General features: G+C 46.2%; 2 protein-coding genes across 2 annotated transcripts; one reads left to right on the plus strand and one right to left on the minus strand.

Annotated features, from left to right (window-relative positions):
* Positions 1-11,177: 11,177 nt before the first annotated feature.
* On the plus strand, positions 11,178-14,903 carry LOC123132355 (uncharacterized). The gene is made up of 10 exons (XM_044552132.1): positions 11,178-11,375; positions 11,472-11,651; positions 11,736-12,311; positions 12,390-12,674; positions 12,835-12,957; positions 13,197-13,394; positions 13,492-13,727; positions 13,798-13,975; positions 14,065-14,370; positions 14,484-14,903. The coding sequence occupies exons 1-10, from the start codon at positions 11,178-11,180 to the stop codon at positions 14,799-14,801; spliced, it is 2,598 nt and encodes an 865-aa protein (XP_044408067.1). The 3' UTR covers positions 14,802-14,903.
* Positions 14,904-15,018: 115 nt separating this feature from the next.
* LOC123132360 (uncharacterized protein At4g15545) lies at positions 15,019-18,020 on the minus strand. The gene is made up of 9 exons (XM_044552138.1): positions 17,493-18,020; positions 17,248-17,316; positions 16,834-16,890; positions 16,634-16,694; positions 16,448-16,540; positions 16,135-16,353; positions 15,889-15,931; positions 15,559-15,637; positions 15,019-15,345 (listed from the first exon to the last, which is right to left on the minus strand). The coding sequence occupies exons 1-9, from the start codon at positions 17,787-17,789 to the stop codon at positions 15,253-15,255; spliced, it is 1,011 nt and encodes a 336-aa protein (XP_044408073.1). The 5' UTR covers positions 17,790-18,020; the 3' UTR covers positions 15,019-15,252.
* Positions 18,021-18,961: the final 941 nt, after the last annotated feature.

The raw sequence follows: 18,961 nt of genomic DNA on the forward strand, positions 1-18,961 counted from the left end.
ACCGGAATGAAACAAACAACATGGTAAACACGCAAGCAATATCATGGCATGAAGCACAAACAAGTATGATGCATGTCCGGTTTAATGAGGCATGGCATGGTAAAGTGCAACAAACAATACTACAAATGAAGTGGAGCTCAATATGCAACGAGTTGCATATTGACAAAACGCCACATGGACATATTTAGTTTAATCTCCTTTAGGTACACAACAATATTAAATGTTGTTAAACATGGCAAGAGGTGAAGCATAATTAATCTACCTATCTAGGCAAGTTTAAGTGAGGCCGGAAACAACAAACAACAATTCCGGAAAATCCCCATGTGCATAAAATGAATTTGGTAATGTTCTGCCCTAAATCATATTTTTAATGTTGTTAAACATGCAAGATGAGTGCACCAAGTTAATCTAGGCATTTTTCCACCCCAAATACATATAAAGTTTATTTAAAACCGAGCTACGGTTATTTAGTTGCGAAATAAATCATTTTAACATGGCATTTAAGCAAATTAACACAAATAGCATTTTAAACATTTTAAACATGGATTAAAGTGACATATTATGAAACTAGATGAAATTCTAAGCATTTTACATATATAAAACATTTTAATCCGATGCACGGTTGTGGAGTTTATTATATGCATGATATTGAGGGGTTTTCTGTAAAACTGTAAACACTGGATAAATAGACAAATTCGCAGCGCAGGGAAAAAAACTACGCGGGCCGAATCTGGCTGGGCCAATGGAAGGGAAAGGAGGCGCTGGGGGTTTTCTTACCATGGGCTTGGCCCATCTGCAGAGGAGGGGGGAGGCCGGCAGGGCGCGCTGGGCCGGCCTGCTTGCGATGCCCAGGAGAAGCGCGACCAGGGGTCAATGCACGGAGGGAGCGTCTTCCTCCCGAACCAGAGGACGAGAGAGGCGGCGGTCTTGGCGACGAGCGGGGCGGCGTCTAGAGGGCCGACGGACGACGGGGATAGGAGGATCCGGGCGCTCCTGCCCGGATCTGGCCGGAGGCGGGGCCGAACGATGAACTACGGTGACGGGCGGCGGCGCGAGGCGCTGCCGGAGAGAGAGAGCTGGTGAGGGGAGGAAGGAGAAGAGGAAGGGAGAGAGAGGCCGGGCGACAGCGTGACCTGCGGTGGAGGTCGCCGGAGTTGGTGGCCGGTGACGCTCGGCGGGGTGGTTGCACGCGGAGGGGCGGCGCACGGGATCCTGGAGCCAGGGCGCTCAGGCGCGGGGCGCAAGGCGACGCTCGCACGGGCGCACGGGCCCGGCGGTGACCCAGGGCGGGCTGACGATGGGCTTCGGCGGGCCGCGGGGTAGGGGGCGGCTGGAGGAGCGGGAGGGGACAGGTGGCAGCGCCTGGGTGGCAGCAGGGCGCTGGCGGCGGCGCCAAGTGGTGGGGCTGGGTTCGGTCGGTGCGGAATCTGAGGAGGAGGGGCTAGGAGGTAGGGGAAGGGCTAGGAGATGCCCAAAATGGCATGAGGGTGTCCATATATGGAAGGGGCTAGGGTTTGAGGGGTTAGGAGGGGGGTTTCGGAGCCGTTCGATCATAATCGGACGGTCCGGAGCGGAGGGGAAGTGTAGGAGGGCTAGACGGGCTGTGATGAGAGGCCTCGGGCTGAGAGGAGAGAAGAGAAGAGAGGCCCGACAACAGTTTCCGAATACCGAAAACGTCTTACGCTAGACCGACTATATCGCGGTTATATATTTAACGGTTGGGCAGTCAAACGAACTCCGAATGCGACGAAATTTGGCAGGCGGCCTGTCTACACTATAATAAGACCGCTCGACAAGTTTCATCCCATTCCGAGAAAATTTTTATGCCACTTATAAAATAATATTTCGGAGGTGCCGCGGGCGCGTGCAAGTGTGTCCGGACTCGGAACGGACAACGGAGAGAACCGGCGAAACCCCAACGGATGCAAGTTTTGAAAAACATGCAGATGAAATGCAGATGAAGTGCAGATGATGACATGGCAAAATGCAACACGCAAGCAAATGACATGGCAACGACGGCGAATAACTGGCAGACACCTAGCGCATCGAATCCGGGGCGTTACAACACTCCACCACTACGAGAGGATCTCGTCCCGAGATCTAGGATGGCACCAGGGAGAAACGGAAGAGGACGAGAAGAGGTAGAACTAAGTTGCTTCTTCGACAAACGAGTGAAACCATGAACCTTGAGAGGTTGAGCAATATAAAAGAAAGAGTACAACAGAGATGAACGAGATTGCAAAAAATCTGTTAGAAAAGAGGAACAAGGAACATTACGAGAACTTGATGGTTGCAAAGACATGAATGACGAGCACAATGGACAAGAAGGAATTGAAACCACTCTGGTTAAACGAGATAAGAATGAATAAGAATGATATAATTTTGATAGCACTCCGACTGTAAATGGAAGAAGTTGAGAATGAACTTGACAAGATGAGAGGATACTTGATGAAATCAACAACACACTGCCTCCGGAACTATTGAAAAAAAATGGCACAATGGGTAAGAAAGATTTCAGACAGCACTCCGGTTCAAAAGAGAAGCAAAACTTGATAAGATGAAAGAGCTTGAAGAGATGACACAACACTCCGGTTAAATGGAGAAGCAAGGAGAAGAACATGATCTTGCCAAAGCAAGATGATGAGTGAAAAGAGCAACATCACAATGCCTCCGGAACGAAAGAATAGAAGCTAGATTGTTGGGATAAAGGGGTGGAGAAGAAAATGACAATTTCTGCCACAAATGAACTTGGAAAGCATCCTTGCAAAGAAGGATTGAATGGAGTTGTTGGAAAACCAACAACGAAAAGAATAAGCTTGTAGTGGGCTTATGGAAACATCTCAACATTATGAGGTGACAACCGACCACTAAAGGAAACAATTGCTTGTTTGAGATCAACGAAGAGATGAAAACCTCTTTCACCGAGAAGGATATGGAGAAAGCTTGGATCAATGATAAGCACCACAAATAGCAACATTCCCAATGGAAGGCTTTAGGTGAAATATAACCCAAGATAACTCCAACAAAGAGATTGATGGATTTAAAATACCTCATTCTTGAAAACAATATGAATCATGAACCATGACGGAAATTGTGAAGAGTGACATAACACCACCACAAAAGATAAGGTAGAAAGAATTGCACTTCAGAATGCAAGATGAAGAATACTTGAGCTCCTCAAAACAAAACATGTGTTGAGCACCATGTTTATTTTAGAGTAAAGCTTGGCGGATCTTAACTCCGAGAGAAATCTTGAAGAACAAAATGAGAATGAAAGAAATCCTTGACGAACCACCATGTTGAGCCTTCGTGAGAACTCCGGTAATAAAATCAAAGGATGATAACAAAGAAAGAGAATTTGAGAACACAAGGTGAAGCCTTGCAATGATTTAGATGGAGCTTCGCGACGGTAATGCGGAAAACTTGGAACTCCGAAAAAGAAAAGATGAAGCATCTCGAACCGAGAAATGTGACATGATGAATAACTCTGGAAAGAAGAAACTAGATCACTTGGATGAAACAATAATAAGAATTACGTTATGCGTATCCTTCACCAATTTTTAAATTGATGATAAGTAACAGATTTGGCATACTACTTATTCTCATAGAAATGATTGAGAGAGATATAGCGTAAGCTTGCGAAGGTCTTCAACGAACCACCGGTAGGATTGAAACAACGAATAAACTATTATGAGAACATAGGAAGAGGGATCTTGAACAAACCGCCGTAAGAATTGAAAACGAACGAAGTAAAGGGGTGAATCACCGGTAAGAATTAGAGAACGAATGAAGATACCTGAGGGAATTTAATACAAGAGAACAAAGAGATCACGAGCTGATTAGAGAATACTTGAGTGATGCACCGTTAAGATTTGGCTAACGAGAGCTGAAGGTTGAGAATGAATAATTCTAAGATGATGGGCTACGGAGAATCAATCTGAAAAGACTCTTGAATTGCTCCGGATGGGTAAAAAGAATTTAAGAGAGCCATGAATCTTCGAGAGAAGGGACAAGATTTAGAGGAAACACTTCTTCGGTCTTCAAATGTTGAGAATGAAGATGAGAACCACCATGACAATTTATGAGACACTCCGGAGCAAAGAAGAATAGAAATGTTGAACCAATGATGAAAATGTTTTAAAAGCAATCTTGAAGAAGCAATATGACTGATGATAATTCATTCTTACGTCAAACTTGGAAAAGAATTTGGGAATAGCTCCGGGAAAATTAGAAGAGTCAGGTAAGATCCTGGGAAAAGACCTGTGGGTTAGGGCCCACTCAAGAGAAAACACCGTTGGAAATGATTGATTGAAAGGGGGGGATTTTACCGGTTGAATTAAATGGCTTGAATGAGATAACAACCTCAAAATAACTTGAACATATAGAGAATGGAAGCACGAATCTTCCAAGATATCTTCAGCACTCCGGATATGAACTAGGAGAGGTGAATAAATAATAGAGCCTTGGATAAGAAATTCACATGGGAAGATATGTGAAACAACAGGAAGAGATATGATCAACACTGAAACTTGAAATTAATCCACCGGAGAGAATACGAGAATGAAGAATGATGATCTTGAAGCTCCGTTAGTATCTTCCTGAGAATCACCGGATAAGAACATTGATTGAAAAGAGTGAAGAGACTTCACACGAATAAATGGATACTTGATTAAAATATATGAGTCCTTGTAGAAAAGGGTGGGAGGGCGGGAAAACAAAGGCAACTTGGGATGGATGAAACAAACAACATTGGGAAAAACTGAGAGATGATATTGCGGATGTTGAAAATGATCGGATCCACTTGAAGAGAAGCACACCGGTTGGAAAGAATTGACATGACAATCTCGATAAACAAGAAGGATTAGCACTCTCATAGAAATTTGAGAACACCGCTTGAAAGGTATGGAATCAACACTTGACATTGAAGCAAACTTGAATACCACAACTCCAAAACAAAACAAAGGATTTGGCTTGCAGAATAAGCCGGAACAAACATATGATAGACCCCATATTGTATCAAGTGTCTGTTGGAAAGATAAAACTAGAGCTACTTGAATTCCCACCTATAAAACTCCCGAAACTTTCTGGTTATGCAATCTGGTGTTGGGGATACAGGGGAAGCAATATATATCTCACCCAAAACTAACAATCCGTACATCCAGTTGTATCCATCCATCAACACATAACCAAGAAAACTCCGGAAATCGTGTACCTCAACCTTCGAAAAGCATCCATTATACGAGTTATGGCAATACTCCCGAACTCCCCAGTACTGGGTGACGTCGAGGTTATCTCACCAACAACTGCATAAAAGAGATTTTCGATGTCGGCAAAACTCAGTATTCCAGAACTGCAACGATAAAATTGTGACGACAACACCTCGGAGCTCAACTCCCCGGGTCAAAGCCACATAATAGACAGGAGGCACCAAGAACAATGTTCTCGTCACAAAACCATCGGAACGATTCCAAGATACCCGTGTGATCCTAAAAAAATTTAGTGAAATTTGAGGAGAGGAAAGACAAAACATCTACGTCAGGAGACCTCACCAGAGCGACGAAGGGACTGAGGAGTAAAAAGAATCCTACTCTCCGATATATATAATCCTAAGACTCAAAATAGTTTTCTTTCTAGACTCAACAACGGCCAACAATCAAGGGGGCTCCTATGGTTGGTCGAGGCTCTGATACCAACTTGTCACGCCCAATATGCGACCCTATCCAAAAGGAACCCGAAAGACCCACCAAGGATAGACCCGCATATTGAAACGCTTTTGCAAGGTGGATATCATTACATTAACATTACATAATAGGTAGGGATACATACAAGAGGCATACAATGCCACACGAATACAACATCACAATACATAAGAGCATCATCCGACTACGGATGAAACACGAACAGAAACTCAAACGACATCCACCCTGCTAGCCCAGGCTGCCGACCTGGAACCTATCCCCTGATCGAAGAAGAAGCAGAAGAAGAACTCAAGACAAGCAAGCATCGCTCTCGCGTCATGATCATCGCATAACCTGTACCTGCAACTGTTGTTGTAGTAATCTGTGAGCCACGAGGACTCAGCAATCCCATTACCATGGGTATCAAGACTAGCAAAGCTTAAAGGGAAAGGAAGGGGTAAAGTGGTGAGGTTGCAGCAGCGACTAAGCATATATGGTGGCTAACATACGCAAATAAGAGCGAGAAGAGAGCAAATGGAACGATCGTCAACTAGTAATGATCAAGAAGTGATCCTGAACTCCTACTTACGTCAAACATAACCCAGAAACCATGTTCACTTCCCGGACTCCGCCGAAAAGAGACCATCACGGCTACACACACGGTTGATGCATTTTAATTCGGATCTGGTGTCAAGTTATCTACAACCGGACATTAACAAATTCCCATCTACCTATAACCGCAGGCACGGCTTTCGAAAGATTATACCCTGTAGGGGTGTCCCAACTTAGCCCATGACAAGCTCTCGCGATCAACGAAGGATATACCTTCTCCCAGGAAGACCCGATCAGACTCGGAATCCCGGTTTACAAGACATTTCGACAATGGTAAAACAAGACCAGCAAGACCGCCCAATGCGCCGACAATCCCGATAGGAGCTGCACATATCTCGTTCTCAGGGCAACACCGGATGAACACTACGTACAACTAAAACCAGACCTCGAGTTTCCCCGAGGTGGCGCTGCAAGTGGCTCTGGTTCGGACCAACACTTAGACAAGCATTGGCCCGGGGGGGCTGTAATAAAGATGACCCTTGGGTTAATTACTCCCAAGGGAAATATAGGTGATGGTGAGGCAAATGGTAAAACCAATGTTGGGCCTTGCTGGAGGAGTTTTATTCAAAGCGAACTGTCAAGGGGGTCCCATAAATCACCCGACCGCGTAAGGAACGCAAAATCCGGGAACATAACACCGGTATGACGGAAACTAGGGCGGCAAGAGTGGAACAAAACACCAGGCATAAGGCCGAGCCTTCCACCCTTTACCAAATATATAGATGCATTAATAATATAAGAGATATTGTGATATCCCAACCAAAATCCTGTCCACCATGGAGCAATCTTCAACTTCACCTGCAACTAACAACGCTATAAGAGGGTCTGAGCAAAGCGGTAACATAGCCAAGCAACGGTTCGCTAGGAAGGGTGTCAAAGGTTAGAGGTTCATGGCAATTTGGGAGGCTTCATGAGCAAAAGATAGGTAACGCAGCATAGCGATAGAACAAAGCAACTAGCATAGCAATGATAGTAGTGAGATCCAGGGTAGCGGTCATCTTGCCTGAAATCCCGCTAGGAAGAAGAACGAGTCCATGAAGAAGACGAACAGAAGTAGTCGAACGAATCCTCACAATCGCAACATTACCGGAACTAAGAAGCAACACCGGAATGAAACAAACAACATGGTAAACACGCAAGCAATATCATGGCATGAAGCACAAACAAGTATGATGCATGTCCGGTTTAATGAGGCATGGCATGGTAAAGTGCAACAAACAATACTACAAATGAAGTGGAGCTCAATATGCAACGAGTTGCATATTGACAAAACGCCACATGGACATATTTAGTTTAATCACCTTTAGGTACACAACAATATTAAATGTTGTTAAACATGGCAAGAGGTGAAGCATAATTAATCTACCTATCTAGGCAAGTTTAAGTGAGGCCGGAAACAACAAACAACAATTCCGGAAAATCCCCATGTGCATAAAATGAATTTGGTACTGTTCTGCCCTCAACCATATTTTTAATGTTGTTAAACATGCAAGATGAGTGCACCAAGTTAATCTAGGCATTTTTCCACCCCAAATACATATAAAGTTTATTTAAAACCGAGCTACGGTTATTTAGTTGTGAAATAAATCATTTTAATATGTCATTTAAGCAAATTAACACAAACAGCATTTTAAAAATTTTAAACATGGATGTAAGTGACATATTATGAAACTAGATGAAATTCTAAGCATTTTACATATATAAAACATTTTAATCTGATGCACGGTTGTGGAGTTTATTATATGCATGATATTGAGGTGTTTTCTGTAAAACTGTAAACACTGGATAAATAGACAAATTCGCAGCGCAGGGAAAAAAACTACGCGGGCCGAATCTGGCTGGGCCAACGGAAGGGAAAGGAGGCGATGGGGGTTTTCTTACCGTGGGCTTGGCCCATCTGCAGAGGAGGGGGGAGGCCGGCAGGGCGCGCTGGGCCGGCCTGCTTGCGATGCCCAGGAGGAGCGCGACCAGGGGTCAATGCGCGGAGGGAGCGTCGTCCTCCTGAACCAGAGGACGAACGAGGCGGCGGTCTTGGCGACGAGCGGGGCGGCGTCCAGAGGGCCGGCGGACGACGGGGATAGGGGGATCTGGGCGCTCCTGTCCGGATCTGGCCGGAGGCGGGGCCAGACGACGAACTACGGTGACGGGCGGCGGCGCGAGGCGCTGCGGGAGAGAGAGAGCTGGTGAGGGGAGGAAGGAGAAGAGGAAGGGAGAGAGAGGCCGGGCGGCAGCGTGACCTGCGGCAGAGGTCGCCGGAGATGGTCGCCGGTGACGCTCGGCGGGGTGGTTGCACGCGGAGGGGTGGCGCACAGGATCTTGGAGCCAGGGTGCTCAGGCGCGGGGCGCAGGGCGACGCTCGCACGGGCGTGCGGGCCCGGCGGCGGCCCAGGGCGGCCTGACGATGGGCTTCGGCGGGCCGCGGGGTAGGGGGCGGCTGGAGGAGCGGGAGGGGACAGGTGGCAGCGCCTGGGTGGCAGCAGGGTGCTGGCGGCGGCGCCAAGTGGCGAGGCTGGGTTCGGTCGGCGCGGAATCTGAGGAGGAGGGGCTAGGAGGTAGGGGAAGGGCTAGGAGATGCCCAAAATGGCATGAGGGTGTCCATATATGGAAGGGGCTAGGGTTTGAGGGGTTAGGAGGGGGGTTTCGGAGCCGTTTGATCATAATCAGACGGTCCGGAGCGGAGGGGAAGTGTAGGAGGGCTAGATGGGCTGTGATGAGAGGCCTCGGGCTGAGAGGAGAGAAGAAAAGAGAGGCCCGGCAACAGTTTCTGAATACCGAAACCTCTGACGCTAGACCGACTATATCGCGGTTATATATTTAACGGTTGGGCAGTCAAACGAACTCCGAATGCGACGAAATTTGGCAGGCGGCCTGTCTACACTATAATAAGACCGCTCGACAAGTTTCATCCGATTCCGAGAACATTTTTATGCCACTTATAAAATAATATTTTGGAGGTGCCGCGGGCGCGTGCAAGTGTGTCCGGACTCGGAACGGACAACGGAGAGAACCGGCGGAACCCCAACGGATGCAAGTTTTGAAAAACATGCAGATGAAATGCAGATGAAGTGCAGATGATGACATGGCAAAATGCAACACGCAAGCAAATGACATGGCAACGACGGCGAATAACTGGCAGACACCTAGCGCATCGAATCCGGGGCGTTACACCTCTTGACCTTATTAGGCCCATTAATATTAAATTGAATACATATTTGTTCTAAACATGTTCAGAGCATTATATATATAATTTAATATCCCCGAAAATATTTTCCACCTACATATATTAATCTGTAACACCCGATATTACCTGATATTCACTTAAACCCTTCCGGTGACCCCGAAACGCTTCCGAAACCTCTCGGAACTATTCTGGATATTAATGAAGCAATTCCAAAAATATATTCTCATCACTCCCGTCACACTAACACTCAGCAAATCATGATTACCTTAAGCTTATGACCCCGTAGGTTCGGTAAATCATAGACATGAACGAAACCCCTTCGTTCAATGACCCATAGCGGAGCCGTGGACATCCATACCAGTCCCTATGATTACACAAATGATATTTGAGTGAATCTTTGGTTATCATGTGATGTTTCCTTTACTTCGTGATACTTTACAAAACCTGGTGTGCATCGGTATCTTCCAGAGTCATCACTATGCTCACTATACCGTTGCTTCGGTTACCGGTTTTGTTCTTCTTTCTCGTTGACGTGTTCCGGCATCCCCGTGACGTAGTCACCTGAGTCTGGCTAGACGATGATGGATGCCGTCACACCGAGAGGGCCCTAAGAATATCTCTCCATCGTCGGAGGAGCAAATCCCACTCTCGAGCTGTCTGGTCACTTGTCAAACTTTCCGGTGAGCCTGTAAGTTGTCGTTATGATCACCTTGTTACAGATGACGTTTGAGCAACACCAAAGCCCACCGTCCATTAGGAAGTGACCGAGACACTCTCATGGTCTGAGGAACTAAAACACATGCTAACACTCTGTGTCATAACAGATGATTTTAGACGATGTAATCACATAGTATAACAGATAACTATTGGGTCGATTCAATATGATCGTTTTTCTAACGTCATATCCTCAATGTTGTTTTAGGACTATCGTTACCATTAACAATATCCTAAGATCCGGAAAACGTGATCACCAACAACACTTAGCCAGTCTTAGAGGCGAGACTGGAAACCTATTGTTTACCGTTTATTATTCCACACGTGCATATGAGTTTTCCAATGAATCACATATTTCAGGATCATAGCAGTAATTGTATGAAATATAAACTCTTAACTATGAATATTGAAAATATAATAATACAATATTGTTGCCTCTAGGCCATATTTCCAACAGTGGGTCCTACTTGTCGGAACTGACATGACGAGCGAGTCCGGACCTTCTTCTACCCGACTTAAATTTAAATTTGATATGAAAGGTGTCGATCAGTCATTATTCAAAAAAAAGGTGTCGATCAGGCCGGTTTGAGATAGATCACATTTTTTTTATGACCGGTGACTACCGGCCGTCTGCCTAAACGTGCCCGGACACCAGAAAGGTCCCGGTTTTTCTAAACCCGCCCAACTTGCCTGATCGGTGGAGTCATTTTCGGCCTCTCCAACGACAGAGGTGGAGTAGACACTGGCCACCACGGAAGTCCGAAAAAAGTACGATCAAGTCCCGCATGGCCATACGATAGACGGACACGAATCCTTCCCTGTCGTGATGAAACTGCTCCTCGTGCCATCCGTACCATCAGAAACCGATCGATCGTAGCCCAAACTACCATTAATGCCTACGGGGAGGAGGGCTGAGCCATCTCCCATAAGAGGCGCACACTCGAGCTCGAGTTAGACACCAACTGGCAAGTTCGAGGTACCGCCTCCTTCTCATGGAGCGGGCGAGGAGGAAGGGTTCACGGTCATGGACGGCGGCTGTGGCTCTGGTGTCCCTCTTTGCGGTCGCCGGCGTGGCCGCGGCGGGGGCGGGGACGCCGAGGAGGATCCTGGTGGACACGGACATGGACACCGAGGACCTATTTGCGCTGCTCTACATCCTCAAGCAGGATCGGTCCAAGCTGGACGTCAAGGTAATTTGGTGCCATGGCACTCGTCGTCACCGCGCTCACATGCATGCTGGAAATGGAATGTTCTGCTGATCGCATCGGTCACACTGTCTGTCGTAGGCTATTACCATCAACGCCAACGCATGGATCGACGCCGGCCACGGTGTCAACCAGCTCTACGATATCCTCTACATGATGGGCCGCGACGACATTCCCGTCGGCGTCGGTGGCGATGGAGGCATATCGGACGCCGGCGAGATACACCGGGACGTCGGCGGCTACCTCCCCCTGATAGACCAGGTACTGATAACATGAGAAATACACTGATCGACAGCCGACCAAGATTTGCCAACATGTAAAAATACGTACGTACGTCCACGGCAGCGCATGTCAACGGCGGGCGGCTGCCGGTACCGGCAGGCCATCCCCCCGGGAAGCCACGACGGGCGGCTGGACACCGACACCAACTCCGGCGTCCGGAGGGGCTTCCTCCCGCGGGGACCCCGGCAGTACGAGCCGCTCCGGCAGCCCACGGCGCAGCAGGTGATGGTGGACACGGTGTCGGCCGGCCCCACAACGCTTCTCCTCTTAGGGGCCCTGACCAACACCGCGCTCCTCCTCATGGCGCAGCCGCACCTGAGGCGCAACGTCGAGCGCGTCTACGTCTCCGGCGGCGGCGTGCGGGTGCCGGGGAACCTCTTCACCGCCAACGACACCAACCCGTTCGCGGAGTTCAACATGTTCTGCGACCCCTTCGCCGCCTACGTGGTGCTCCACTCCGGCATCCCCGTCACTCTCGTCCCACTCGACGCCACCAACACCATCCCGGTCACGGAGGAGTTCTTCGCCGAGTTCGGTCGGCGATGGCAGAGCACGCCCGAGGCGCGCTACTGCTTCCAGACGCTGGACCAGGTCCTGAGGAGACGCAGAAGGCCCGCGCCCGGCCTCCATGGCAGCACGGCAAGCTCTCAATTCAATTCAAACTCTTCCATTTTGTCCGTCCTAGTTACAAATATCTCAATTCATCAGTTACTGTAGGACTTTTACCTGTGGGATTCCTTTACTGTCGGTGTGGCGATCTCTAGCATGGGAAATGGCGAGGTCAATGGAGGAAACGACTTTGCTGAGCTAGAGTATATGAACATCACGGTGATCACTTCCAACAAACCGTACGGTGTGCGCGATGGCTCGAATCCGTTTTTCGACGGCAGTGCGACACCGAAGTTTGGTCTGAAGGAGGGTGGAGTTCACAGTGGCCATGTCCAGACTGGGATCAGAGATAGCTTCTGCCTGGTGGAGGGAAGCAACTCAGGAAGATGCCAGGTACTTATTTCCTTTTGAAAAGAAGGTTGAACCCCCGGCCTCTGCATCGATCGGTGCACACAACCCTCAGGCAATTATTGCAAAGTTTACAAGCATAAAAAAAGTCTCAAAGGCAAAACAAAAAACCAGACATTTAACTTGCATTCCTCCTTATGTATAGGACGCATACACCAAGGAAGTGGCTGGTTCAGAAGGAGTCCCGGTTCGAGTTGCCACGAGCGCAAAGCCAAACACGGATAACAATAGCACGCTTGATAGGGAATTTCTCAAGAGCTTCCTAGAGGTGAGCACTATATAAGCAGTACATATGCATGATTGGCAATTGGCATGCGAACTTAGTATCTAAAAGATTGCACCATTTAAATTAAATTAAATAGTTTGAACACGTATCAACACTTCAAAAGAGAGTATGCATCCAATTTTGGCATTGACCATTAACTAATTAATCTTCACACTGTGTATGAGAAATTATATGCATAAATTTTAACTGCTGCCCCCTAACTGAACTCTTTCCTTCATCAGGTCCTAAATCTCCCTAGGCAATCTGGTCGCTTTAACATCAGTACACAGTTCCCATTTTACAGAGAAGTCCTTTATAAACCAGATTTCATGAACGTGAGCAGGGGAAAGCCAGTTATTTTTGACATGGACATGAGCCCTGGAGATTTTATTTCCCTTATATATCTCTTGAAGACACCAAGAGAAGTGATAGATGTAAAGGTGAGGGAAAATATTACCTTAATTGAAAATCTGTTGAAGGGACATAAATTGCAACAGCAAAATTTCTAATAAGGACTACTTTACTAACATATTCTAGGCGGTTTTGGTCAACGGCAACGGCTGGGCAAACATCGCAACCATTGATATCGTTTATGACATTCTACATATGATGGGCCGCGACGACATTCCAGTTGGCCTTGGCGATACCACTGCATTGGGCAACCCAACCCTTGGTTGCGACAATGCCTATGCTATTCCCTTGGGCAGTGGTGGATTTGTTGACTCGGATACATTGTATGGACTGGCTCGGTTATTGCCAATAAGCCCTAGAAGGTAAAGAAAAAAAATCTGCATTCACTTCATTTGAACAAAAATGTGACGATGGCATGGAATATTGACACAGGTACACTCCTGAAAGCTCAGGTGATCCGGAACATCGGCAGCCATCGGCTTTTGAAGTGTGGCAGTGCGTCAGGAGGCAACTTGATCCAGGTGACAAGATCACTCTTCTTACCAGTGGGCCTCTCACAAATTTGGCCAACATTTCACTCTCTGATAGGGATGCAAGCTCTGTCATAGAGGTCAGTATGTTCCCTATCTCCAGACCTCTAGTTTTGATCTGATGTCTGCGCAACAATGATTCTACTAAACACATTTTGACTATGTACAGAGAGTTTATGTTGTTGGAGGGCTCATCAGAGATGAAGGCCATGAGAAGGGGAATGTGTTCACTGTTCCAACGAACAGATATGCAGAGTTCAATATGTTTCTTGATCCACTGGCTGCAAAAACTGTGCTGGAATCCAACCTGAATATCACACTCATTCCCCTTACCGCGCAACGAAAAGTTGCATCATTTGGGTCTGTCCTGGAAGCCTTGAAGCAAACTCAGCAAACTCCTGAATCAAAGTTTGCCCAAGAGTTATTCTCATTATTGAAGGAACTTCGGAGCAGAGAGAAGCTCTATCATCATGTGGTAACTGACTGCAAATCACCTTGTTTTCCTGCGCACACACTTGATGCTCCGTGTAACTTAAAATTAGTTTTATTTCATATTTAAGAATTATCTACAAATGTTCATGTTTTCAGGATATATTTTTGGGAGAAGTTCTTGGTGCGGTTTACATGGTTCAAGGATCTGACTTGAAATCCACAGTAATGCCCAAGCGAATAACTGTCGTTGCCAACACAACGAAAAGCACAGATGGGCAGATTGTGATCAGCAATCAGAGTTCAAATATGGTGCATGTGTTAAGTGATTTCAATGGTGATGTATATTACAATCGATTGGCGAATTCTTTAGCAAACAAGAAGCAGTCCGCCATTATTGCGAACTTCGAAGAACAAAAGGCAATTTGGAGCAGACCACCAGATAATTCAGGGCCTAAACATACCAAATTCTTATAGTAGTACTGCTAAAAGGGAATAAAGATTACTACCAAAAGCTCCACCTGGAGCAGAGAATATTTAATCGTCTTAGCAAAATAAAATAAAAAATAGGTGGCCTCCATTGATTCTGGCACTAGAGGGAAATTTCTTGTTTTGCTTCTGAATTCAAGTTGTGAGTTGTCTGCGTTTGTAAGCAATATCATCATAAATTTAAGAGGGGAAGAAGCATTGCCTCTAAATTGCAAACTTCTGCATTTGTATTAATATGTAAAGGTTCTAGCTTACAGACAATCCATGACTTTACATTGACTGTAACAAGAATTTTTAAAAACTATATATCCGAAATCTGCAATGATAGCAGGTGACTTCTACAGATATTAAATACAATAAATAACAAATATATTAATCACAAATGCCAGTAAAACCTGGCTCACAGTTAACCATGGGAAAAGATACATATTGTAGAACTCTAATGATGAGTGCGAGTAATTAGACTCTCAAAGATGGTGTACAAGTCACTGTTTTCAGGTCCAAATATCGCATCAGCTTTTCTTAGTGTATCCTGCAGAAGTCACAAAAGCTTTAGTGAGCACCAGAAAAATATCTTAAGGACATGATAATACTCCCTCCGTTCCAAATTACTTGACCTCCATTTGTCTAGATACGGATGTATCTAGACACTAAACAAGTATAGATACATTCGTATCTAGACAAATGAAAGTCAAGTAATTTGGAACGGGGGGAGTACTTGATACATAGCAGAGAAACAGTATACCTCTCTGGTCTGCTTGTGTGCATTCAGTTCCTTCACATTGGCTAGGAATGCGCTGAACTGCTCATAAGACAGGCGGTTTCTGCATGGTTGTTAAGTATAGGTCAAGAGGGCAGTAGAGGTATTCACCTGTACTAGTAGTGAATAGCCATAAACATTTTACGTACTCCGAAAAGGAAAGCATTGTACATAAAAGCGGAGACCCAACAATGATTTACAAGTATATTAGAAAAGGAAGGTAAACATAACAAATGGCACATCCACTTCCTGCCTAATGACAGATCGAAATACTGTGTGTTCCAGAGTCGAGCTCATTTACACACATATATATACCTGACTTGGCGAAAGAACTCTTTTCCATCAACTCGTGTTCGTCCTGAAACAAATGCACAAATAATTAAGCAGAATAAATAACCGATAATTTATGAACCAGCGTTATGTCCTTAAGAATCACAGCTGTATTCATCTATTATAAACTTCTAGAGATTATACAGACCCAGGTGTTCATATTTTTTCACATAAAGGAAGCAAGTATTTTACATATAACATAATCTAACTACCCAAGCTATCAAAGCTAACCTGTTGGACTTGGTGTGTCAAATGGAGATGTCATTGCGCTATTGCTACTGGAAAAGACCGAAGACCTGTCATCGAGCCTGTTCATTGACGCAATCGAGATTGAATGTCTCCTTGGTGGTGAAAGTGGTGCATAACCCCTTGGAGGTGAGCCTGGAGGAGTAAGCTTTGGTGTACTGTTGTACGATGGCATATATACATGCGAGCGGGGTGGCCTAGGCACTGTGAGTGTAAAAGGGTGTTATCTGTTGAATATTAGTGAGAAAAAGTTCACATTCAATAGTGTGAACCAACTGAGAAGTGCTAGTGAGTGTACCGTCTGGCTCAGCATGGCTACTTTCCTCTGAAGCAGAACTTGCAGTTTCAAACAACTGTGATGAATTAGAAGTTGGAAATGCTGAATCGTCGTCTGATAAAATCCGCAAGTCAAGTTAATTCTTGTGGTCTAAATATGATCTCGTGCAGTACACTTAGCACATGAACCATGAAAATTCTACAGTACCTCCAAGAGATGGTGCAGGGGAGAAACTCGAAGCTTCGGTGAGCTTAGCCTTGGGAATGTTCTACAGGAAAGTATTATAACAGAAAAATTACTTGCTATGCAGATGTATTCTAAGAAAAATCAGGAGAAGAATTCCAGAGTCATTGTTGGGCTCTTGCAGGAATTAAACCATTATTAACATATACATACAGATAACTTACGGGTTTGTCATCATCTTCCTGAAGTGACTGCATAAGCGTCTTCTTGAAAACTTCCAGCTGCGTAACCAAGCAGGAGGAGCAAACAGAAAGCAAAGCACACAATCTTTAGACTCTGAAATCGTAAAGAGCAAACCTCTGTACAGGCTACAGCAGGAGAGAACTTGTAGTATTTTCATACTAATAAGTTGATTTACTAGCATATAATTGGCAATCCACCCTTTGCCGGAAAAAAAAATTAATTTGCAATCCAGGCCATGAGTAACGACTACACCATTCGGCATAGGTGACCTCGACAAGTCAGGAATATTACCTATAACTGATATGTCGATAAATTTAAGATTGTGTCATTGATATAGAAGGCACACATCTCTCGAATTTTGATTAAAAATGCAGTGCAACAGTATGTCCTGTTACCTTGGCGACATCTCTGTTGAGCTTGTTGACGGTGTTTGACAGCGTCGCCTTCTCTTTCAGCAGCGTCTCCTGCAACCAAAAGAGAGAGAAGAGAGAGAAGCATCAAATTGTTGATTCATGATTCGTACTGTAGGCTGTGGCCTGGAAACACTTTTCAGACAAAGCCAAGCTCAGGAAGCCAACGGTACTGGTGGATTCCAGTAGTGCACTAGTACATCAGTTCGCTGCAGACAAACTTTAATTACCTTGTCGTCCTCGGCGCGGCTGAGGCGGTCGGTGGCGAGCGCGAGCGCGGACTCGAGCTGCTCGACGCGCTCGCGGAGGTCCTCGGCGGCGTCGTCGCGCTGGGCGAGCTGCGCGCGGAGCCCCGCGGCCTCCGCCTCGAGGCGGCCGACGCGGGACGCGAGCGCGATGGAGGTGATCTTGCGCGCCACGTCCAGCTGCTCGAATGGGTCCGCCGGCAGCACGGCCGCCAGCTCCTCCGGCAGCCCGAAGCCCGCCGCCACCGCCGCCACGGGCGCGTCCTCCCCTTCGTCCGACATCACCGGGCGGCCCCCTTGGTTCGGCTCCTCCGTGTCGTGCTACTTCCACCGCCTGATTCTCCCTTCTTCTGTTTTCCTCGTCTTCTTGCCCCGGTGCATGGTGGAAATGTTATCTAGGAGAGGGAGGCTAGCCGCGGGGGATTAGGATCACGGGACGGGAGGGAGCGCGGGGTTTCTGTGGTGGTGGTGGCTGCGACCGGGAGGCCATGGGCTTGGGTCGGGCTTTGGAGGCTTCCTCGGTTCCTCCCTCGTCGCTCTCGACGCGTGCCGTGCGTGATGTGCAGCCAGGGCGTCTGGGCTGGGGTCGCCTCGGTCGTGGGTAATAAGGCTCGCCGCGTTTCGGCGAGGCGGCGTGTGGATCCGGGCGACGCCTCTCCGTTACTCCGGCGCCGGTGCATGGATTGCTGGAGCTGTATTTTTATACTGCTTTGGATGGCTATTCGGCACGTTTGGTAATGCAGGGCTCATGTGCTGATGATTCACCGTGCAATCCCTAAAATAAAATAAAAACTAACGCTCACACGTATGATATCTTGCACATCCCACACGTGCCTTCATTACCACTCATTTTGTCACGTGTGGACAGATGACATCAGAAAGAATCTTTTTGATTTTTGGCTTAAAAATGTTTTATCTCCTAATTAAAAAATCAAATTAAAAATCCGTTTTCACAAATTAAATCCAAATCCGTCCCGACGAGATCTTCAAAACTAGACCCCATGTTGACATGTTTCGACGAAAAAAACATTTACCCAAAAGTTGCCATGATGTTTACACTGTAGTTGCCATAGTGCTTAAACCAAAGTTGCCATGTGGCAATTTTAGTTTGTAGAGCATGACAATTTTAGTATTTTGATGATGGCAATTCCACTACTTTGACTATGAAAATTATTTTTTGTATGAACCATGACAATTTTAAGTGTATGTATCATGGCAATTTTAGTTTATGGTTCATGGCAAGTCTAGTTTTTTAATTCCTCGTTTTATAATATGTCAAAATTTACTTTTAAATGTAGAAGAAAATAGCTGAAACATATCATGACAACTTCAGTGTAAACACCATGGCAATTCATGTGCAATAGACATGACAACTTTTAATTAAAAAAATTCATCAAAATATATTGATATGAGATCTAGTTTCGAAGATCTCGTCGCGAGGAATTTAATGGTGA

The sequence above is a fragment of the Triticum aestivum genome, chromosome 1B, assembly GCF_018294505.1.
Source record: "Triticum aestivum cultivar Chinese Spring chromosome 1B, IWGSC CS RefSeq v2.1, whole genome shotgun sequence".
In the NCBI taxonomy this organism is placed as follows: domain Eukaryota; kingdom Viridiplantae; phylum Streptophyta; class Magnoliopsida; order Poales; family Poaceae; genus Triticum; species Triticum aestivum.